At 47.1% G+C, this 22,471-nt stretch overlaps 1 protein-coding gene across 1 annotated transcript in view; it reads left to right on the top strand.

The window, feature by feature from the left end:
- The window catches only part of MAPKAPK2 (MAPK activated protein kinase 2), a 76,621-nt gene that overhangs the window by 41,895 nt on the left and 12,255 nt on the right, over positions 1-22,471 (top strand). The window contains exon 2 of the mRNA XM_007065083.4: positions 21,504-21,643. Within this exon, the coding sequence (XP_007065145.3) occupies positions 21,504-21,643 (140 nt within the window). The remainder of the gene's footprint in view (positions 1-21,503; positions 21,644-22,471) is intronic.

Below are 22,471 nucleotides of genomic sequence, written 5' to 3'. Positions count from 1 at the left end.
ATACCTTCACTTCAGAACATTCCCCCTCAGATGTATTTGCTTGGTTTCCCTCTCTGGCCTTCATTTCCTGCCTGTATTTGTAACCTCTCTTGGGCTCCCTTTATGCATTATTTTCACCATTCTCCCTGACGTTTGCATCTCCTCAGTGAATTTCATTCGTGTCCAGTTGGCGCTCTCTTCCGGATCGTTAACAAAGCTGTCCCACATGGCCTGTGCTCACATCCATCCCTTTGGCTCCCTGCTAGACTCGTTTCTCCCCATCCCTTTCCCTGCAACTCTGAGTGCTGCAGTTCCGTGGTTGGTCACCATCAGCCAGTTTGGAACTCCGTGTAGCAGAACTCAGATTATGCCCAAGTCATTTGAATACGCCTCTCAATTATCATGTCGGGAAATCTCTTTGATTTCCTCTCTCGGCTGATTCCTCAGCTGACGAGCAAACATGGGAGTCTCCACAGTAGTCTTTACTAATGTGTAAAGTATGTTGAGTTAATTGGCAATTGGTTAACTTGAGGTAAAGTCTAGCGAAGGAAAGCCTCTGAGGCCTTGTCTTCACTATGAAAAAAGGTGTGTTCTTACCTCATTTTAGCAACTATGAGGTAAAATCCAAGTGAATACAGGCAGTTTGCAGTTCTCACATGTTAGCAGGTCTAGGTAAACCTTTGCCTCCCTCCGCCCCCGCTGAGATTCAGCAGGAGGCCAGAGTGTTAGGTAGGCAATCAGGAGCAAGGTAGCAAATCAGAGGCTTGTTCTGTTCCCAGGTTGGACAAGAAATGCCTGCCCCTCAGTTGCCAGTGCTGTGAATGGAAGGTGTAAAACCCTCCAGAAATCGGGGATGTCTTAAAGTGTCCAGAATGTGATTGACACCTCCCCCATGCCCCACCAAATACCAACACCTTTCACTACACCAGCCTTCACAGCCCTCTGCCCCTCAGACCCAGTTTGTGCCAGGGCCTCCATTGCAACCTGTATTTGCAATGGGTCTTAACCTCGCACCCAGTCTGCCCCTCGCCTAGCAACCTGTTCACAGTGAAATTGCGACTGTCAGTGGCATTCCACTTGTCAACTCTCCAGTCAGGGTCTTTTCGTTCCCGCATGTGTGTGTAAAGCGGACCTTAGGACAGATTTCCCTTCTGCTTGGCTGATCCACTTCTCTGTGCAAATCATGTGTGCTGTTCTTGGGGGATGGGATGTGGGATCAGTGTAACCTATGAATGGGTTGCTGTGGGGTGGGGCGGGGGGGGGGGGGCAGAGAATTTTGGAGCATCAAAGTTTGTGGAATTGGTGGAAACTTCCTGGATGAGTCCTGGCGTGATTCATGGCAAATCACAGCCTGAGGAGGAGGTGAGACTGAGTCAGTGCAGTGGTGTCTGAGTATGTACACTTAATTTCCTAATACTGTTGTGTGTAATCCCAGCTGCCTGTCTTCTCTGGTATCCTTCCCACCTGCCTAGATTTCAGTGCAAAGAGAATTGCAAAGGCTTCAGCCTGTGCCTGAAATGCACGGTGGAGGTCTGGTGAGAAGGGGCCGGGTGGGATCTGCACTGTTCTTGTAGGGACACTGGCTTTTAAGAACCCTACTCAAAATCTGGTTGTCGGGTAAGTGCTGAGCTAATGCAGGACACCCCTTCTGGGCGCCATGTTCATAGCTGGGAGTTGGGGAGGGGGCTGATACTTTTCTGTCACAACCATCTGGGCAGACCCAGATTGCGTTGCTGTTCTGTGAAGTACAGGAGGGACTGTGACGGTCGTTGGCAATAAGTGATGCGGGAGGCACGCAGACAGACTAGCGGGAGAAAAGATCTCTGCTGAGCATGCTGAGAGGCCAGGGTGGCATGTGGAGAGGCCTGTATTTTGTCTAGTAGCAGCCTGGTCCAGCCTGTGTGTGGAGCTCCAGGTGTCACACCAGACTGGATTCCTCCTGGAATCTTACGCTCTGTCTCCAGTCCCGCTCATCATTCTAAACATGGCCAGCTGGAAGGAACTGGAGCAACTGGCTAGGTGTGATGTGTGGGCTTCTCAACTACCTCTGCAAGAGAGCCAGGGTTGGCCTCTGATTAGATTTTTGCAAAGGTGCAGTGAACCAACAGCTCCTTTTGGAATCAAGGGCACTGCGAGCACTCGGCCCCTTTGGAAACCAGGCTCTGAAGCTCCCATTGCCAAGCGGCCCGCTAAATAAATGTGGTTGGGAAGGCTGAGCTGTTCGGTGGTCTCGAAGCTCAGACAATGGCGTTTATTTAAGCGTCCAGCGTCTAGCTTGAGGGTTTCAGTGAAGCTAGCAAGTATGTTTAGCTTGGTGTGTAACTAATTTCTTTCATGCTGCCTAATGGCTCCTGAGGGATCTAAACTGAGCCAATAAAGAGACAGTATCAGCAAAAGCCATCTGCTTCACACTGTGTGTGTGTCTGTGTGTGTTCTTGTGTGACAATGACAGGTAAGCCATTGCTTTACTCTACCACCTAATGCTGACAAAGGATGCACTTCTCCATCCCCATCTTTCGTTCCTTCCAGAAGTACATATCTTCTAGATGAGGAAGGGAATGGCTTAGTGGTTAAGGCACTGGACTGAGACTCAGAGTTGGGGGCTTGGTTCCCAGCTCCGCTACTGATTCCTTGCGTGACCATGGACAAGTGACTTAAATTTTTTCTGTCTCAAGTTCCCCATCTGTAAAGTGGGGATAATGATAGAGAGGTTGTGAGGATACATTCATTCATGCCTGGGAGGTACTCAAATGCTGCAGCACTGGGGTCGTATACCTAGATAGAAACCAGGAACCTAATTTCTTTTTGATTAAGTGATGTAGGAATCTGCATTATATTAGAGATGAACATGATGAGAAAATTCCTGTAAGTATGGTGAATTTCAAGGCACTCATCTTTCGCTGGGATGATGTCTTTCGCTGTCCTGCTTTTATCCCACAGACCACTCCTTTTAAAGAGCACATCTCTTGTCGTGCTTTGCTGCTACTTTTTTCCCCATTGCTGTCCAATATTTCATTCCCCGCCCATGTATCTGGCACAATTTTAGCATAATCAAAATAGCTGCATTTTTTTCTCCTTTGAACACTGCTGGGATGGGATGCATCTGGTGAGATGGGCTGAATAATTTTGCAGCCTCTTCCCTACTCATTGTGTCTAATTAGGAGCCTATTGCTGGAAGTCCCTATAGGAGCTGGAGTGAAGTTAGCACAGGGATTTCCCCACTTGCATCCTTTGAGGCTGCTAGTTGGCCAAGAAGCGTTATTTGTGCTAGCAGTGGTTTGAGGCCAAACCCCTGAGGGATTCTTGTGGATCTCCTAAAATAGAACCATTTTTGAGGAGGATGGGCTTCCTGGCTTGCTTCTCTTTAAACTAGCTATTGCCACACCGGTTGACCTACCAGGAAGTCCTTCAAGCTCCCACTCCCCAGCTCTCTTCCCACCCCAGATTTGAAGATGCCTTCAAAGATGATGCAGGATAGCAAACAAAATGAATATTCTTGATGTGAGGAGTGCATGAGTGTCTCTTCCATAGTGTCTTCTGTGTAATGGGTATAAGTTACTGAAACTGTGGGTTTTGCTTAGAGACCTTTGCAGTTTTCAAGTGTATTTCAACAAACACTTGTTTCTGTCCATCTGTCTCTATTTTCTTTCCTACTTTTGTTTTTAAACCTTCTTCAAAATATTTTGTGTATACATAAAAGCATCTTCACTTTGCTAATCAGCCTCCTCCTCCTTCCCCGGTTGACTGCTTCAGTGGGGCCGCAATCCAGAGTTTTGCTTCCCTGGTGTGACTAAACTGCAGCATGGAACACTAGCCTTGGATATCTCTGATGGTATGAGGCAAGGTGATCAGCAAGATATTTGTATGTCTTTTATACCTTAGATGCTTTCCTGCAATGGTAGAAAAGGAAAAATAGAGTAAAAAATGAGGGTGTTGTCTAACTGGGTCTTGGATATTGGATATTTATGGAGGCAATAGGTTGTAAGTAGTCTCGCAAAACACAAGCATGGGAGTCCACACATTTAGTTGAAGGCCTTGATTTAAATTTCGTTTGGTCCCAAAGTATGACCTGACCTTCCGCTTTTATTTTTAAAATGGAGCTTCAGAGGTCAATTTATGAGAACAAGAGTGCTGTGCTGTTTCTTTTGATACAAAGCTGAATGTTGCACACAGGAATGCAAAAAAACAGGTTTACCCAGTGAGGTTCAATGGGACATGGGCATTTGGAGGGAAGGATGGATCAGGAAAAATGAATGTTGTGCTAAAAATAAATAAAAATAAAATAACGGTCCTCCCTAAATAGGGACATTCCGTACTATACTGAAAAAAATCCCACCCCTCCTGAAGGAGCAAACACCAGCTGTCCAGCACCTCCACTAGCAAACCAGTACAACTTTGATGCCATTCACAAATAAGTTCCTGATTTCCTCTTCCAGCCAAGGGCTTTCTCTAAACCATGATGTTCATGAAGAAACGGGTGACCCTCTGTCTTTTCTCAGACCATTGTGGCTGTAGAATGATTGTATTTTCAGCCTCTGCTCTGCAGCACTGCCCTTGTCCTCTATCAAGGAGATGCTTTCATAACTCCAGGATCCAATTACTGCACGTCATGCCTGCCTTTCTGGTACGGCTTCAAGGTTGTTCGACAGTAACTTCTTATATCAGAGTTTAGGGAAACTTGCTGGTCCGGCTTTGTGCAGCCTGCTCTGAGGATGGGAGTGAATGCCTGTTCCAAATCCTATTGGTAGCTTCAGAGGAATGTTCCAGACTGGAACATGATTGACTTTCATTGTCCAGGTCGGATATTGTAAATGTATGGCATGGAAGGTGCAGTATTGGTATCTACCAGTCCCTTCCTATAAAGAGGATCGTGGCTCCTGGCCCTGGAATTCACCTACCTCGATAGCAAGTGAATGTCAAATGCCACTCTGGATAGCTGGACAGTCACCTGCCTTTTTGCTCATACTGAAGAAACTCCCACACCTGATGTTAAAGCTCTTGAGAGTCTTCCCCTGCCAAATTTCCCCATCTGTGAACAAGAAGAATTAATAATTTTATTAAGATGATGTTCAAAATAAAAAAAAAGGGCACAGAGTTTAAGTGTAGAAGTTTCTGGTTATCAGGGAATAACGTACAGATTATCAAGGGGTGTGAAGTTCGGTTTAGGATCGGGTGGCGTAAGGGATACATAATCTGCAATATCCCCGATTGGGGGTAAAAGGTTAATGGGTCAAAGTACAGACATTGAGATATGAGGGTATGTTGTTCATATAATGCCCATGTTCAGGTGTGGAGTATAATGAGTGGATACGATGATGAGGATGGATTTACCCTCATTTGGTGAGATTTAATGTTCAGTGAGTTTATGGTTCCAGTTCATTTGGTCCAATGGAAAAAGTCTCTCAGTCCCTTTCTCATAGTTGATGCACGATGTTGTTCCGGCTCACTCCTCCTGGTACTGTCGGTGGCCGGTGATGTGTTCGATGTAGATGTCCCTGAACCATCGGATGGTGTCTGAGACCAGGAGGCACCGCGTGAGCCGTGCGTAGCGTCGGCCGATCCCACAGGTCCGCAGCACTACCCTTCCCCCCACCCCCTTTTAAGCCTCCGATGAAAGGCTCTGGGTAAGAGCCTATGCAGCTCTGAACCTTGCTCCTCAAGCATTCACTCACAAAGTCTCCTTGTGAAGTAGGAAACATCCCCATTTTACAGATGAATAAACCAAGGGTTGGAGAGGTGAAGTGACTTACTAAAGGCTATTTAGAAATCTGGAGCTTGGCTCCAAGCTGTGCTACAACCCAGTGGATCATATGACCTCGCCTCCAGTTATACCAGGGGAGAGGTGGTGTGGGTGTCTGTCTCTTAATGTTGGAGGCCCCACTCTCTGCCTAATTGTCCAAGGATATGAGTAAATTAAAGCTCTAGCTAGGGATGCTCTAGCAGTAGCCAGCTTATGTTTTTAGCTCGGGGAGTCCCTAGTTCAGTCCCCCATGTGTCTGCCAAGGTGGCAGCCATCATACTGGCATTGCCAAGAAAACTTGGAAGGGGTGGGGGAGAGAGAGTTGGGGAAGGAAGAGAGATAAATTATCTGTTAATGTTTTTTTTTATTTTTTATTTTTGCCCTGGGTGGGGAGGGTTTGGTTGTCTTCCTGAGACTTATTGTACCTTTCATCTTATCTGATGCCCTTTGATATAGTCTGGCAAGGGCCTCTTGTCAAGTGATTCTAAAACCTCCTAGGGTTTGCTTTGTCATTGCTGCTTCCTGCTTTTGGGGGTTTTGCTCAGCAGACAGCTCTGTGGGCGGTCGGCTTTCCCCAATAGTTTTGGGAGCTGCAACCTGTCAGGCCTGTCAGCCCATCAATGAGCTTTTCCTGCTGTTTTCCAGTGTAGAGACACTCTGTGCGTGTGTGTGCGTGCGTGCGTGCAGGAATTTGAATTCCCCAGCTTTTGGAGGAGCACATTCTGTGTCCTTCCACAGCCCCAAGGCCGGAGGATTTCGCTCTCCTCACCAGGGCCCCAAGGCTGGAGGAGTTCTGTGTCCCTGCTGATTATTGGGGGGCCCTGTGCCCATGCTTTCCCCCCTGGAGTATGCCCCTGTGTGTGTATATCTGATTGTCTGAAGTTGGGTGACTGTCTTGTTCTCTGATGATTTATAGATTTCTCTGGGGCTGTTTGTCACTGCAGCACTCCCTGTTTATGGCTCTTTTTAAAAACTGGATGTGCCTCTGTTGTAAACACTAGCCATAAAAATACTTCCTGCACCCAGTAAATTGGATCAGTCTTCTGTACCTTGGAGGTCATTTTTAGAACAACTTGTTCTGCATATTCCAACTATCTTTCTTACTCACTATTTCCCACTGTTGAATCTCATGCCGACTGGAGTAAAGCAGAAGTGAGTAAAAGCGATTCACGCTTCAGAGACCATTAAACTGAGCTTAGGGAAGGGAATCGGGAGATGGTGGGAGCGCTCCAGTGTTTGTGAGTTGATTTGAAAAAGGAGGAGAGAGCAGCTGAATTCTGCCAAACATTGCTTCCTTCATTCAAACAAAGGTTTGAAATGCAAGAGAGAGGAGGTTGTTCTGTGCCACTGTGCGCATGGGGCATAGAGACCCCCACTGCTGAGACAGTATACTGAGTGCTGATGCTTGGTGCATGCCATCAAGACCAATTCCATGTGCTGTGCTGGTTGTCTCTAGTCTTATCTCAGCCCTGGGGAGTCAGCAAACTAGAATGTGTTCCCCATGTGTCTTCATCCTTGCAGATGGGCAGGGCAGGGCAGGCTGGAGTGCTTGCTAACTTAAATGCCGTGGGGATATTATGAAGATGATCGAGATCCCCTTGGATTCCCCGGTTATCGCTTCCCACTTGACATATCAGGAGTGTGATCTTAGCAAAGCCCTAGTTTAGAAAGGGAACCAGAGATGACAGAGGTGGAAAAAGCTGAAGTGAAAATAGCTGCTTCCTGTAGGGTTTTTACTGCAAATTGTCAGTCTTCATATTGATTATCTTCCTCTTTGCTATTCCTCTACTCCTCTTTCCCCAAACTCTGAGTTAGGAAAGTTACTCCTCACACCAGCCGTTCTCTTCAAAGTTGTGTTTCGAAGGCTTGTATCTTGGTCGCAAACCCTCCTGTAACCTAAAGCATCCTAACCCTGGAGGTGAGCAGTTCCTGTGGTCAGTGGGTGCTGCTGAAACACAGGAGTGGGCAGTGATCAGTTAACCCTTTCTGTACCCTGACCTAACACAAAGGGTTCGCCTCCCCCCAGCCTGCTCAAGGTCAAAAAAGAAGTACAAATATTGCCCCAGCTGTAGGCTGCAAATTAAGGACATGGGGGGGTGCTTCCTAATCAACACACCTGAACACACTAGACACCGTGTCCAAGTGATCAGAGCATGCTGTGGGTGACAGCAAAATATTTTTGATTCACACTGATACAGCAGCATAAATAGTGACGAGGGAGCAATGGATAAGGCACCGGGCTAGAACTTGGGAGACCTGGGTTCAAGTCACAGCTCTGCCTTACTGGCCTGTAGGGTGACCTGTGGCAAGCTATTTTGCCAAGTGGTATTTTTATAAAATGCGTTGATACAAGTATGTATATATAAAAGCTCTGTACCTGCTAGGGGGTGATGGTTTTATTAATTGCACCGAGCCTGCACCCAAGGATTTCAAAATACTTAAGATTGTGAATGATTTTAATCGTCTGAGTGTAGGGTATTATGATCCCTGTTTGTTAATGTAAGGGGAAACTGATCCCCACAGCAACCAGTGGAACTCCTCCTGCCATGTACTGAGCTGGGGATGGAACCCAGTGTGACGTGTCGTTCCATATTCTTTTATGAAAATATGGACTGTAAAAGAGCTTAGTCTTCCCGTGAACTTGTGGGTCAGCCTGTGAAGAATGGCTACGAGGGTCCTACAGAGTCAGGTGGTCTTGTCACCTGATACTGAAACATTACCTGGGACTTCTTGTAACATTCCACTGTAAGGGAAGGGGGTTCAAACTAGGAAACAAAGGGCTCCTCCCTTTTGCAAATCCTATTTAACGGTAGGGAGTGAGGTAATCCTGGTGTCAGTTCTCCCCTGCTACTGCTGGAAATAATGAAGACTGAACTGGGGGAAAGAACTGAACCCAGGCTGGAAGGGCATCTGGCCTGTGAAGAAGATTTAGAACTACATTTAGGTTGAGAACTCACACGTAACCAGTTTCTTTAGTGTATTAAGCTTAGTTTGCATGCTGTGTTTTATTTTCTTAGTAATCTGCCTTGTTCTGTCTGCTACCTCCTTAACTACTTAAAATACACCTGTTACAGTTAATACATTTATTTCTGGTTTATAATATAACCCAGTTTATGTGATTTTTAACTGCAGGGGCTGAGAATTTGTGCATACCCTCTTCCACATTGAGGGAAGAGGTGAATGTAATACATCTTTGGATCTGCACTCCAAGGGAGGTGGACATCTGAGTGCTGAAGCAAGTCCCTTAAATCGAGTATTCTCAGAAAGGTGTGTGAGTGAGTGAGTGAGTTAGTTAAGGTTTTAAGAGCCTGGCTCAGCAAGACCGGTAAAAGGGGCCCATGCTGGCAGAACAGGCAGACTCAGTGGTATCTCAGCACATCAGGTGACTTCCCAAAGAGTCCAGCCTGTCACACCCAGATCTCCTAACTCCCAGCCCTGCCTCTTATGGAAAAATTATCCTGTAGAATGTAACATATCTACAGGCTTCTTTGCAGTGTCATTGTAACCATGTTGCTCCCAGGATATTCGAGAGACAAGGTGGGTTAGGGAATATCTTTTATTGGAGCAACTTTTGTTGGTGAAAGAGACAAGCTTTTGAGCTACCCAGAGCTCTTCTTCAGACCTGTAAGCTCAAAAGCTCATCTCTTTCACCTGCAGAAGTTGGTCCAATAAAAAATATTACCTCACCCACCTTGCATTCTAAAAGGTTGTTGAAACATCCGATGGAAACTAATCATTGGATCCGCTCTGTAGAATTTTGTAAAATAACTAAAAATAGAAGGGATCTAATTCTTGATCAAATCCTATAGGTTTGCAGCGTAATCTCCATAGAAACCCACTGGCTTCATCCACTTAAATGCCACAGGACTTTACAATACGATGTACTGTAACTACAAGACTACCCTTCCTTTCTGCACTTGGGTTGCACCCCTACCCGCCAATGCAGAACAAAGACAGAAATGCTTTTATGTCTCTCCATCCCTGGGTGTTACACTTGCTCTGTCTTTTTCCCTTTACCCAGGCTGTAAAACACACATCACTGGTAAAAGGAGAGTGGGGCAATGGCATAGCATGCTTCTCTCCTCTTCTCCCATCCCCCTGTCCTCACGATCTATTATTAATTTATCTTTGCATTCTAGTAGAATCTGGGGCCCCAGCTGAGATCGGGGCCCTGTTGTGCTAGGGGGCGTGTACGCACCTGGTGAGACAGTCCCTTCCCTGAAGATTTACAGTATAAATAGACAAGAGGGTCAAAGGGGGGCACAGAGGGGAAATGAATTGCCCATGGTCACACAATAGGCCATTTCTGGGAACTGAACCCAGATCTCCTGACTCCTAGTCCAGTGCCCTACCTACCAGAGCAGTGATATTCAGACTGAGGCTTGAGAGCTGCAAGTGGGTCTTTAATATGTCTCCTGTGGCTCTTTGCAGCACCTGATATTAAGACAATGTGTGACTTAGTTATTAACCTATCAGGATGCTTTTACGAGGTTATTAACCCATTGTAGAATACTTGATCAGTCATTTTGCTGTGAGAGATATACGTCAATGGTAAATGAAACCATGAGTTCACATTACTGAGGCTCTTTTGGATAATGTCGATCGTTAATCTGGCACCTGAACCACTGAGGTTTATTCCCCCCCCCACACACACACCCCCGCCCCGCGCTGTTCCTCAGACGGTCTTGTCAACTGCTGGAAATGGCTCACTTTGATTATCACTACAAAAAGTCGCCCCCCTCCTCCTCCCCCCCACGCCACCCTCCCCCCGCTCTCCTGCTGGTAATAGCTCATCTTACCTGATCACTCTCGTTACAGTGTGTATGGTAACACCCACTGTTTCATGTTCTCTGTGTATATAAATCTCCCCACTGTATTTTCCACTGCATGCATCCGATGAAGTGAGCTGTAGCTCACGAAAGCTTATGCTCAAATAAATTGGTTAGTCTCTAAGGTGCCACAAGTCCTCCTTTCCTTTTTGCAGATACAGACTAACACGGCTGCTACTCTGAAACTGAGATCTGAGTGTCACTGCATGAGATCTTTCCTCAGTTTCATCAGAATTGTTACTGGTGGGTGGGAGTGTGCTCAGGTGGCAGCCTGGAGACTAATGGAAGCTCTCTGCCTGGGTTTGCTATTCGTCACCTGACGTGCACATTCAGAATGCACTGGGGTAAGTGGCCCGGGGAAGAGGCATGAGACGTGACACTAAGAATAGGAATGATAACAGCACTGAAACTCATTAGCAAGTTTCCTGCCCTTTCTGGGTCCAGTTACAGCCGGAGGGGTAAGGAGGGAATGAGTCCCCTGCTGTCTCTTTACCCCCACACTCCCGAAGTGTTGAAAGGCGGAGCTGATTCTGAAGGACGATGTAAATGCCAACTGTGTTAGACTCTCTCATGCTTGAAAGTGGGCTGGAGAGGGGAGGTCTAATGCTGCATGCTGGGTGCTCCGCTTGAGGTGCATACAAGTGGGGCACTGGCTGAGGGCTCGTGGTTCTGATGGTGATGGCTCTCACTGTTGGGAGCACGGGGAAGGAGGATGGAGAGGAGACGCTGCCTCCCGAGAGAGGGTGTATGTGGGATGCAAGGGGGGCATTGTCCTTGTCACTGGCCAAAATTTCCCTCCCTTTTACTTACCATTACGTTGCGTGCTGCCGCGTTTCCCTGGCCCCCCCTGCCCCCCCATTCCAAAGATAGGTGCATCTTGGCAGTGCTGTGCTTACCTCAAGAGTTGTCAAACCCATGGCCTGCCTGACGTAGTCATGTGGCCCACATGAATATTTAGGATCTAAGTTTTTTCCTTTTTTTAAAGTAACCTCATGGTTGCAGAGAGAGGCCTCCAAATGTAACCAATGCAGGGTGGTCTACCGGAGTCTGCACATGGCCTGAAACAAGGACACTGAGAGGTGTTAACTCCCCTGGTCTGTCATCAGTCTCTTTGGGGTGTGGACTCCGTAGCCTAAAGACACTTGAAAAGTCAGCATGAACTATTTGGAGGAATGGGTGAGGATGAAACCTGTGAGTGGGGGGAATTGAGAATTACTGTAGGGAAGGAAATGCAGGGAGAAGAGGAAGGGAAACAGAAAGGGGGATGGGGGTGGAAGAAGGAGAACCCAAGGGCAGAAATTGTGATTGTCTTGAAGGTGAGCGTATTTTTGCACTGAGTGAAGCTGAAGGCAGCAATAAGGTACTGTACAAGCGATGATACTCACCAAGTTCATTTACTAAACAAAGGAGTTCCCCATGAGCTCTGTGCAAACCTCCTACTGGCACCAGCCGAGAATCACTGGGGGTTGGGAGGAGTATGGAGACTGAAGCTTTAACCCCAGACCATAATTAAAAATAGAATTCAGCCCTCTCCCAGAATGGGTTTATATCCCTGGTCTATGCAGCTGGTCAAAGGTGACTGTAGCCCTTTGCAACGCAGATGCGGTGCGAGTGTACATGTAATATAAGTATCCCTCCTTGATTTCTCTCTCTCTCCTGTTTTTCTTCCGCCCCCATTTCCAGCTGCTCAATCTGACCTTCCCTGGCCTGCCAAATACTCCTACTCTCCAGGTGTTTCCACTTGGGAATTAGGGACAACTCTAAGTTTTGAGATCTTTCTGCCTCAAGGCCAGATGCCATGGAGTGATTTTTGCCTGGCTTCTGCATTGACAAGGCCTCTGTATGTCCTGAATCTCAGAACCAGAGCTGTTCCCTTTTGTTTCAAGGCTCCTGCGCTCTGCCTGGCATATTCCCCAGCAATAAAAGCCTGCATATGAAAGAAACTTGATTAAATCTGGCCTTTGTTAAACATCTCACTGCTGTGGCCCAGCTTGACCTTCATTCTGCTGTCAGAAAAACCTCCTGAAATGGAACAAATTTATCTTATCAAGGGTTAATCATGCTCCTCTCCCATCCCGAAATGGACTGCTCCCCATTCCCCAGGGAAACAGGAAGGGCCTGAGTATTTATTTAGTTGAATTGCAGATAGGGTGTTTTGAAAGACATGGAGCAGCTGTTTACTTGCCTGTGTGGGTGTCTGGATATTCTTTTTACAAAGGCAAATGTCACTGTGGTCTTGCTCTACCTGTGCAGGTTATACGGGCCACGGCTCTGATTTCATTAGTAATACACTGAGCTGCTTTAAAAGGATAGATCTATTTATACCCTCCGCGGTTTGTTATAATCAGACTAACATGAAATTATTTCCTGCTGTCCAACTTTTCTAGCTGGCAGTTGCAGATGATTCTTCTTTTCCTGCCGCTCCACCAGGCTTTTTGGGAACAGCTGTAAAGAACAGAGCTTATTTTTAAAAGTCACAGCTTCTGTATTGTGCTGTGATCTTGCCCAGATTATTTTTTGAAGCATCTCTCACAGAGGCAGTGCTGCAGCAGACAACACACTGTCTAACTGTGGGTCCTGCAAATAGTAGTTTCTTAAAATGTCAGAAGAGACGGATTTTTATTGAAATAAATATTGGGAGAATTAAAAGGGAGGTTCCCTTGCTATTCCCCCTCTCTCGTGTGTCGCATGTATCTTTGTCTTTCTCCTGGGCTGCTCCTCATACTGGCCAGGAGCTTCCCTGCAAACATCTGCAAAACGACTTCATTGTCCTTCAAATCTCCCCTTAAATTTCTCCTTTGCTGTGATGCCTGCAAGAGAAAAGACAAACTTGGCTATGGTTAGGCTACTGAGGCCACAGCCCGCCATGCTGACCGATGTTTTCTCATTGCTCCTCGTACAGTGACACTATGTGCCGTCTGAGGTGAGAAGCAAAGCAGGTCTGCGGAGGCAAAATGTCTTTTGCTGGGAACAACACAGTGAAGGCAGGGACCTGTTCAGCTTGGGAATACCCGGGTCAGAAGGCCGAGAGATGTGTGTCTCCACCCAGGCTGGGGGGCGGGAGGGGCAGCATCCTGCTTGGTGGTGCCCTGGCTGTGCCATAGAGGGGAATACAAGTGCTGTGCTCTGAGCTCTGACTGCTTAGGCTCATGGTAGATCCTTTTTGCAAACGTAGGGTTGTTAAAACGCTATATCTGGGCTAAATTCCAAGTTTCATTTTGCCTCCTTAAATTCCCCTTGTGTTTCCAGTGTCCTACAATATTCTGCTTCACTTCTGTCCTCACCCCCTGCGCTGCATTGATACTCAGTGGCTGCCACGTTCTGCCCCCGAGGCAACTGCATTGAATGAAATGAATTTGTGTGAGCCCCTGTGAAATATACCGTGAGATACAGTCGGCCACCTCTGTGTGTGTGTGTGTGTGTGTGTGTGTGTGTGTGTGTGTTTGGATGTGAGAGAAACCATAGGCTCAGGGTGCACTTGACAAAACTTCACCAAAAAAAAATCCCAAGTACCTACAACACAATTGAACACCTCCCCACCCCGTCAGTGAGCCAGGCAACTTGAAAACCCAAATCCTCTTTAGAGCCTCTCCAGTTGTAATACCCCTATTGCACGTACACAGGCCCACCGTTTTCACATGCTTGTGCGCCGGGGGGGAGGGTAAGATCAGCTCTGAGCTGTAAGTCATTAATAGCAATGGGGCAACTCCATCTTCAAAGGTCACAGGCTTGGTTGGGTGGGTGGTGGGGACCGATCTATTTCAGACACTGAAAGGAGCTTCAGCAATGACTTCCTCTTGTCTCTCATGACTCTGTTATTTCCTTGCTTTTTATAGTGTTGGTGCTTCCTGTTCTTTTATCGGCCTCAGCACCACACCGAGCGAGCGCACCCAAGGGGGAGGGGTGGAAGTGATGACGGTTTTTTGGGGTGGGCTGTTGCCCCCTTAAATTCTGTGTATTTTAAAACGTCATGGCTGCCTCCTCAGAGAAGCGAGAGCAAAGAAAACAGCATCTGCCCTCCTGTCACTTGGGGCTTGTTAGGTGCCAGTTGGGTTTTGTTGCAGCATCGGAGTGCTTGTGGGAAACCGACAGTGGTGACGTGAGAACTGGAGGTTCCCAAGCCAGCCCAATATCTCCAGGGTACCAGGTCACCCACAGGGGAAATCTCATGCTCTTTCCAGTCGAGTCCGGCTGTGCTGTGTGGGAGATTTTCTTCTCAATAAAGGGGGTTGGTAGAGAGCGTGTGAGAGAGAGAGGAAATGGACAAATACCAGAGCTGTGTGTATCGTGTCATCGGGGTGGGCTCACTACCCCACTGATGAGAATTGACCCGGGCGACCTGCACCCCTCCCAGAGCTTTGCTCTGAGTTTCCAGTTTGGCTGGTGCCAAAAAACTGTCAAAACAGCTGTTTTGCCTGGTGTCTCTCACCCTCTACTGGTTGGAACCAGAGCAGCTGAAGTGAACGCTGGCATGGGCCCTTTACTGCTAGCAGAGACTTTCCTTTGACTCAAGAAGGAGGATCAGTGTTCTGAACTTGCTTGCGGCCATGATGTCTTCAGCGACCCTGGATTTGGTTATGATATGCATATGGATTGTCAGCAAGGGCACGCTTCTTTTCTAATGGTGTGGGAGAACAAGGTGAGGAGGGGGATGGGCAGAGGTTTTCCCCCAATCCCTACCAAAAAACCTCCAAATTTAATTTCAGAAAGTAGCACATGCTGGAGTGCATTTCTGTTCTTTAAAGTGAGATCTGCTCAGCACAGGCTTGAGATGCTTTGGGGAGCGTTCCTGTGTTCTGATTCCTAGAGGCAGCGAACTTTATTGGTGCCAGTTGCTGCTAAAATCCCCCAGCATGCGTGATGTTTTTACACACTCCATGAATGAATTAGAGGCAGCCTGGCATATAGAAAGAGCAGCTGTGAACTTTGTTTCAATTTTTTTTTAATGTTATTTGGACTAGTGCCCTACAAGGATAAGGTGAGCTTATCGCAAAAATGGGGTATCCTTTCTATAGCCCAGCAGGCTTCTGTGCTAAGGGGCTTGTGAATTGGCCCTGCGATGCAATATGATTTTATTTCCGGGCTAGAAACAATTCCAGATAGTACCCACGCTGGTGAAATCCAAAGTGGGGCAGAGATGGTCTCTTGGTCTGTATTTAAAACTTATACTGGCATGTACACATCAGTCAGGGGGTGTAAAACCCACACCTCTTAGAATTGTACAAGTGTAGGACTGGAAGGGACCTTGAGAGGTCCTCTAACCCAGTCCCCTGCACTCAAGGCAGGACTATTCTAGGCCATCCCTGACAGGTGTCTGTCTAACCCGAAACATTGGAGACTGGTATGTTACCCTGGCAAAGCACGCCTAGCAAGGACTCCATTTATACTGGCCAAATGGTGCTTTCAGCAGGATAGCTTGTTCCATATACCCCTCCCCTCTCTCTCCATCCGTGAAATAAACCACAGAGGCAAAATGAGAGTTTGGCCGGTGTAACTGCATTTACAGTAGGGGTTTTTGCTGGCACAGCTCTGTCAGTCAGGGATCACACCTCTGCCCACCCCTGTCTGACGTAGTTATGCCAGCAAATATTTGTAGAGTGGCCCCATTCACTTCTCAGGGCGCATGCAAATATGGGGTGTGGGTGAGAGAGAGAGAGGTTAAATACAAAACCAAAGCACATTTGTTTACATGCCCAAGGGTTGCTGCCTTCTCTCTCTGTACAGTAGAGAAACAATAATTGCCTCTTGAGGAAATGTCCTGTCACAGCTAATGGAGAATCTTATTCCTGTTCTAGAACTCTGTGTAAGATGATTTGAAAACTCATGACCAGGATCTCGCTCTCCATAGGTCTTCAGGATTCCTATCCTGTGACATCCGTGAGGATTTGTCCATAGGAGGGTGACATTTGTCTGCTCCCTGACTGTGCCTGGGAAATCCTCAGTGATTCTTTGGTTTCTTAGCTGCTCCCTGGCCTCTGAGCTAGGAATGCATCAGGCCCTTCTGTCTAGTAGCCAGTCTAGGCTAGTGTCTTTTCTTTTTGTTTCCTCCTCTTCTCCCTTCCCCCTCCGTGTGGACTGTCTTTGAGCCTGGAATGCCGGTTTGACAGCCTGTGGAATGTGCCTGGCCTCAGCTGGGGCCCCTAGCTCTGTGCTGAGTGTGTGTATATAGGGTGGCTGGCCGTATCTGGGAAGGCTGTGGCTTGGTGCTGCATTCTTTCCAGGAGCTGTCATGCTGTTTGCTGACACGGAGTTGCCAGTTGCAGCTTGGGTTTCTTGGAAGCTTTTCTAGCCGGCTTCTGTGCAGAACGTTTAACTGAAAACTTTTGGCTTGTAACTAGAGAGGTAGGTGGCAGCATCACCTAGTAGTCCCGATGAAGTGAGCTGTAGCTCACGAAAGCTTATGCTCAAATAAATGTTAGTTTCTAAGGTGCCACAAGTCCTCCTTTTCTTTTTGCGAGTACAGACTAACACGGCTGTTACTCTGAAACCTAGTAGTTAGAGCAGGCGGTTGGGAGCTGGAACTGCCTTGTTCTATCCCCCACAGGGAGTCTTTTCCCTTAAGGGTGTAATATAGTCTGGCTTGTTGCTACACACCTAAGCACACGCCAATACACCATTGATGTTCTGGTGTGTGCCTTTCCAAACCACTGTTTGCCTGAAGCTTGTGCCTTTATTCTCGATCTGAGGCCATGTGCTGCCGAAGGCGATAAAATTAGACAGGCAGCGTGTAAATCTGAGCAGAGCTGAGGTAGGCGTTTGAGTGCCCAAATCCGATGAAGTGAGCTGTAGCTCACGAAAGCTTATGCTCAAATAAATTGGTTAGTCTCTAAGGTGCCACAAGTCCTCCTTTTCTTTTTGCGAATACAGACTAACATGGCTGTTACTCTGAAACCTGTCAAAGCTCATGCTCAAATAAATTGGTTGGTCTCTAAGGTGCCACAAGTACTCCTTTTCTTTCTGTCAAATATGGTGAGTGTCCTAGGAAAGGGTGGGTAGATACCTCTCCACCTGGGTTGCCCAGCCCTGGTGCTTAGCTTTGCCGTTAAACTGAAACGCAGACCCCCAACAAGAGCCTGGATGCAGAATCAGGGAGACAAATATCCAGCCTACTTAACAGCAGGCATTCAGCAACGAGCCTTGAGGTACTTGCTGGAGGCAGGGAGGGAGGGTATGTGGCTTTGTGTAAGACACATTTGTTGTCTTGTATTTAGGAGACTGCTGCACATACAGTATTTAAGGCTGTTTGTTTATGCTGACAAACGTGGTAATTAATAGACTCTGGCAGACGAGCAAATCTTTCCTGCACCCGAGAGCTGTGAGCAGCCTTTGTGGAAGTCAGGGGACTCCTTAAAGAGCTGTTGACTCCTGCTGGAAAAGCTGAGAAACTGTTCTTTAGAGCTTGTTTATTTTGTCTTCCCCATGCATGGGATGGGTTTTTTAGACTCTCTGGGGGATTTGTCGCTAATGGGCTTTGTGTGGTGCTCAGGTGTGAGGTCATGCTGTGCGTGTTCCCCAACCAACGTTAATTCTGTGTGTTTCAGGAGTCCATAGCACCCAGTTGGGATATCCGAGGGCTCTTAATTGTGGAGATTTAATGTTCCACATCCAGCCTAACAATTTTTAAAGGGATCCACAGCAGCTAAATGGACCCTCTCAAACTTCCCCTCTGTAACTGCAATAGAAAATGTCTTCAGAAAATTAAAATTAAATCCTTCCCTCCCCTTCCAAACTTTTCATTCTTTCTGCCATTCCTCGGCAGCATTTGCACCCCTAAAGCCCAGGTGTTTATCACTTCCACTCGATGATTGTACATGTCATTGCGTCTCTCAAAGGGATCTGCCCCAGGTTTCACGGCAACAGAGTCAAGAAGAACCCAGGTTTCCTGACTCCCAGTCCAGTGTAACATGCTACCTTCCACTTAGCTGTGAGAATGTAGCAGGCTGTAATAGTTACTGGGCATAACTGCTCAAAGCAGCTTTGGTCTTATGCCCTGCTCTGCTAATAATCTGAGGTGATGCTAGTTATATAGATAAATAAGCTTGTTTTTTAAAAGCATGGTTAACCTGCCTGTGTCCCTCTAAGCCAGGAATCATCAGCAGTAGCACTGAGCGCATAGGCTCAGATCCTCAAAGGTCCCATGGGAACTGGAAAATTTAATTTTTGACTAGAACAAACTCCTTGGAAAATGTTGAGATGCCAACTTTCATTATTGGCGTGTGTGTGTGTGTGTGTGTGTGTGTTTTTTAACCAGCCTCAGAGATCAAAATATTTTGTTGCCGTATTTTTGAAAAATCAATAAAAATAATTCAAATTCACACTAGCATTTTTTGCTGTTTCTAACCAGCTCTAATTATTATGTAGAGGCCTGATACTTCTGCCACTGAACTGATGGAGCATTTTGCCTTTGATTTCAGTGAATGCCAGCACAATTTCCTACGTACCAAAAGCATAGTTCCCCTCCACCACTCTAGGTCCAGCCTCATAAATGCACGAAGGGCAACTTTTAGCCAATGTCATTCAATAGCCAGTGCTCCAATAACAGTAGTTGGATGAGGAAGTTAGTTAATGTGCTCCAGAGAGCTATTTTATTAAGAGCAATTATTGGGTAAATTGATGTAATTAAGGAAACCAGACTCGTGCAACTCAGCAAGATCCTAAATGGACCAATCCATGATGACCTTTCAAGTCTTTGAGTACTAATACTCTCCTCTGACCCTCTCCCTGTACCCTCTTTAAGGCGTTTAATGGTGTAGCTGATGGATTCAGTATCTGTCAATTGGCTTTACTGTTGATTTGTCTGTAACATTGCTCTAATTTGGATCCAATGGACTGAATAAGCCCAGCAGAAAAACCTGTTTCATGAGGTCAGAAGTGTAAACCATCCCCCATGCATCACTAACCTACTGTGCGATCTTGGGAAAATCACTTTCCTTATCCATGCCTCAGTTTCCCCATTTGTAAGACTGGGATGATGATCATGGCATACCTCAAAGGAGCATGAGGAGGCTTGAGGGCAGGTTTACACTACAGCGGGGACACTCTGAGATCGATCCACCGGCCGTCGATTTAGCTGCTCTAGTAAAGACCTGCCAGATCGACTGCAGATCGCTCTCCGGTCGACCCCTGTACTCTACCCCTGACGAGAAGAGTAAGGTAAGTCGACGGGAGATTTTCTCCCGTCGACCCCCTGCGGTGTAGACCCTGTGGTAACTCGACCTAAGGTACATCTACTTACGTTATTCACATAGCTGGAGTTTGGTAGCGTAGGTGCACTGACCACAGTAGTGTAGACATAGTCGTAGCTTGTTCTGGTTTGTATGGCTCTTTGAGGTCCTCCGGGGAAAGGTGCTGCATAAGTGCAAAGTGTGATTTTAAAAAAAAAGTCACGAAGATTTTGTAGATGTTTATCGGATGCATTCCGATGAAGTGAGCTGTAGCTCACGAAAGCTTATGCTCAGATAAATTGGTTAGTCTCTAAGGTGCCACAAGTCCTCCTTTTCATAATGTAGATTGATTTCTTTGACCAATACAAAGCTCAAGCCGCTGGGAGTGATGTGATGAACAGCTCCTCTGCATGTTCTTGTGTGTACTTCAGGTCCACAGAACGGCAAGAATTTTTATGCAGCCACTTTTTGCCGCTAGATGGCACCATCGACCAGAAAATGCAAACAGCTGCTCCCTGCTGGACTCCTTTTAGGCAGCATGTGCTGCACAGAGGGGATGGGCTCCAAAGGCCCATCAGTCCAACGCATGGGCAGATTGTAAACACCGATAATATGCCAGGTGCTGATGTTATGGGAGTGTTTTTTTTTTTTCTGGCCAGCCTTAGTCTGCTGCGAGCTTCCTCTGCCTCCAAACGGATGGGGGGTGGGTGGGAGGGGGTTGCATAGTGTGCGCAAGCAAACCTCCTTCCCCTCATCATAGAATCATAGAATATCAGGGTGGGAAGGGATCTCAGGAGGTCATCTAGTCCCACCCCCTGCTCAAAGCAGGACCAATCCCCAATTTTTGCCCCATTCCTAAATGGCCCCCTCAAGGATTGAACTCGCAACCCTGGGTTTAGCAGGCCAATGCTCAAACCACTGAGCTATCCCTCCCCCCTTGCATGTGTGGGGTCATTGAAGGGTGCATTGAGCATCCCTCTGCCAAAGGGTGGGGGGTGGGGGGGGTACACTCTGATGTGGAACCCAAGGGTCCAGTTGCACTCATCCTGCGATGGATCCCAGTGCCCGGCTGAGATGTGGCACTTCTGGCCCTGACTTTAAAGCTAAGTGTTGGGAGAGAAAGCAGAACGTACCGGGGTAACGCTGTCGTCTGCCTTTGTTGGGTGTGAACGGTTGCAGTGTCTATCCCAAATAAAAATTAAATAACCCCTCAGACAGGGTCTGGCTTTCCCTGAGAGTTTGGCTGCTGTTGTTTATTATTTCCTAGTTGATATGTAGTAAGTGCAGGCCTTCTGCTGCTCGTATCGACGCCTTTGGCCTTTACTTGCAAGTCTGATTAATCTAAGGGCTCCTATTTCCCAAGTTAGGCTCAAGCAGGAATTAACGCTGTTGACACAACTATACACTTCTACTAGCTGTTGCTTTTGTTTTGCGTTGGCTAGGAACCAAATGGCTGGGATTGTCTGTATCGTCCGCTCCAGGCATAGTAGAGGGCTAGGCTTAACTCATGTGCCGTTTCCTCAGACCAAATAATAATGGCTGAGAATGCATGGGTCTCTGTTACTTTGTCCTTCATGCCCCTAGTTGTATCTTTCCCTGATCTATCTGCAGAGGTCTAACAGAGATCACATTAAAGCTTTATGAGCAGAATATCCTGGTGTTAATGGCAACATCTCAGACCTTTTGAATCCAGAACCTTTTGTTCAAGTGTCTTGGACAAAATGGTGATTCTGGAAATTCTGCTGCATGGAGGGGGGGGAGAAAAGACTGAATTTTCTTTCTTTCTTTCAGATGCTGCAGGACTGCCCCAAAGCCCGCAGGGAAGTCGAACTCCACTGGAGGGCATCGCAGTGTGCCCACATTGTAAAGATCATTGATGTCTATGAAAACCTGTACCAGGGGAAGAAGTGCCTGCTTATAGTCATGGAGTGGTAAGTGTTGTTGTGTGAGAGGAGAAACGAGCCAAATCCCTCCTCCCACTTGACTGCTTCACTTCTCTCAGGGGAGGCCGTCGCTCTAGAGAGCTGGGCAACCTGTGGGAAATACCTGGGGAATCTTAGGATATCAGGGATCCTCTAGAAAGAGCTGGTGCCCAGGCTCCCACTGCCTCATACCATGTGTGTTCTGAGCACGTGAATGGTTGGCCGCCAACACGTCTAAGTATTGGTATCTGAAGGCCGGGCCATGTGCCTTTTGGAAAGGCAGTGTCCCCTGGATTCACAGGATTTAACCCTGACCCTGCCATCACATGAATTCAACCATTTTGAAAGCAGCATGGCTTATTGGTGAGAATACGTGGCTGAGGGCCAGGAACTCCTGGGCTCTGACACCCCGGGTGGTTCTATGCAAGTCATTTTACCGCTCTGTGCCTCAGTTTCCTCATCTGTAATATGGGTTGTTTTTTTTATACCTGTTCACCTCACGGTGTGAAAATATTCCTTAACGTTCGTAGAAGGCTTCATGATCTTTGAACTGAAACAGAATTTGCTATCGAAATGCACAATGTTTTTTATTCTAGCCCTTGATCATTGTTATAGATGAGGTGGGAAGGGGCTGTTTGAATTCTAACCTCAGTGTGTAGGGGGAGTTCTTGGAATGACTGAGGCGGCGTTGGTAGGGGGGGAAATGGCCTTCTATGATAAGGGAAAAACAAAGCCACTGAGAGATGTAGTAAGGTTTTCCCAAGTGCTCGGCACCCAGAACTGGGGCCGGAGTGTGAGCTGCTGGTTGCGGAGTCATTTGGAAAACCTGGAGCTAGG

This window comes from Chelonia mydas, chromosome 21 (assembly GCF_015237465.2).
Source record: "Chelonia mydas isolate rCheMyd1 chromosome 21, rCheMyd1.pri.v2, whole genome shotgun sequence".
In the NCBI taxonomy this organism is placed as follows: domain Eukaryota; kingdom Metazoa; phylum Chordata; order Testudines; family Cheloniidae; genus Chelonia; species Chelonia mydas.
This window is presented reverse-complemented; position numbering and strand designations above follow the sequence as displayed.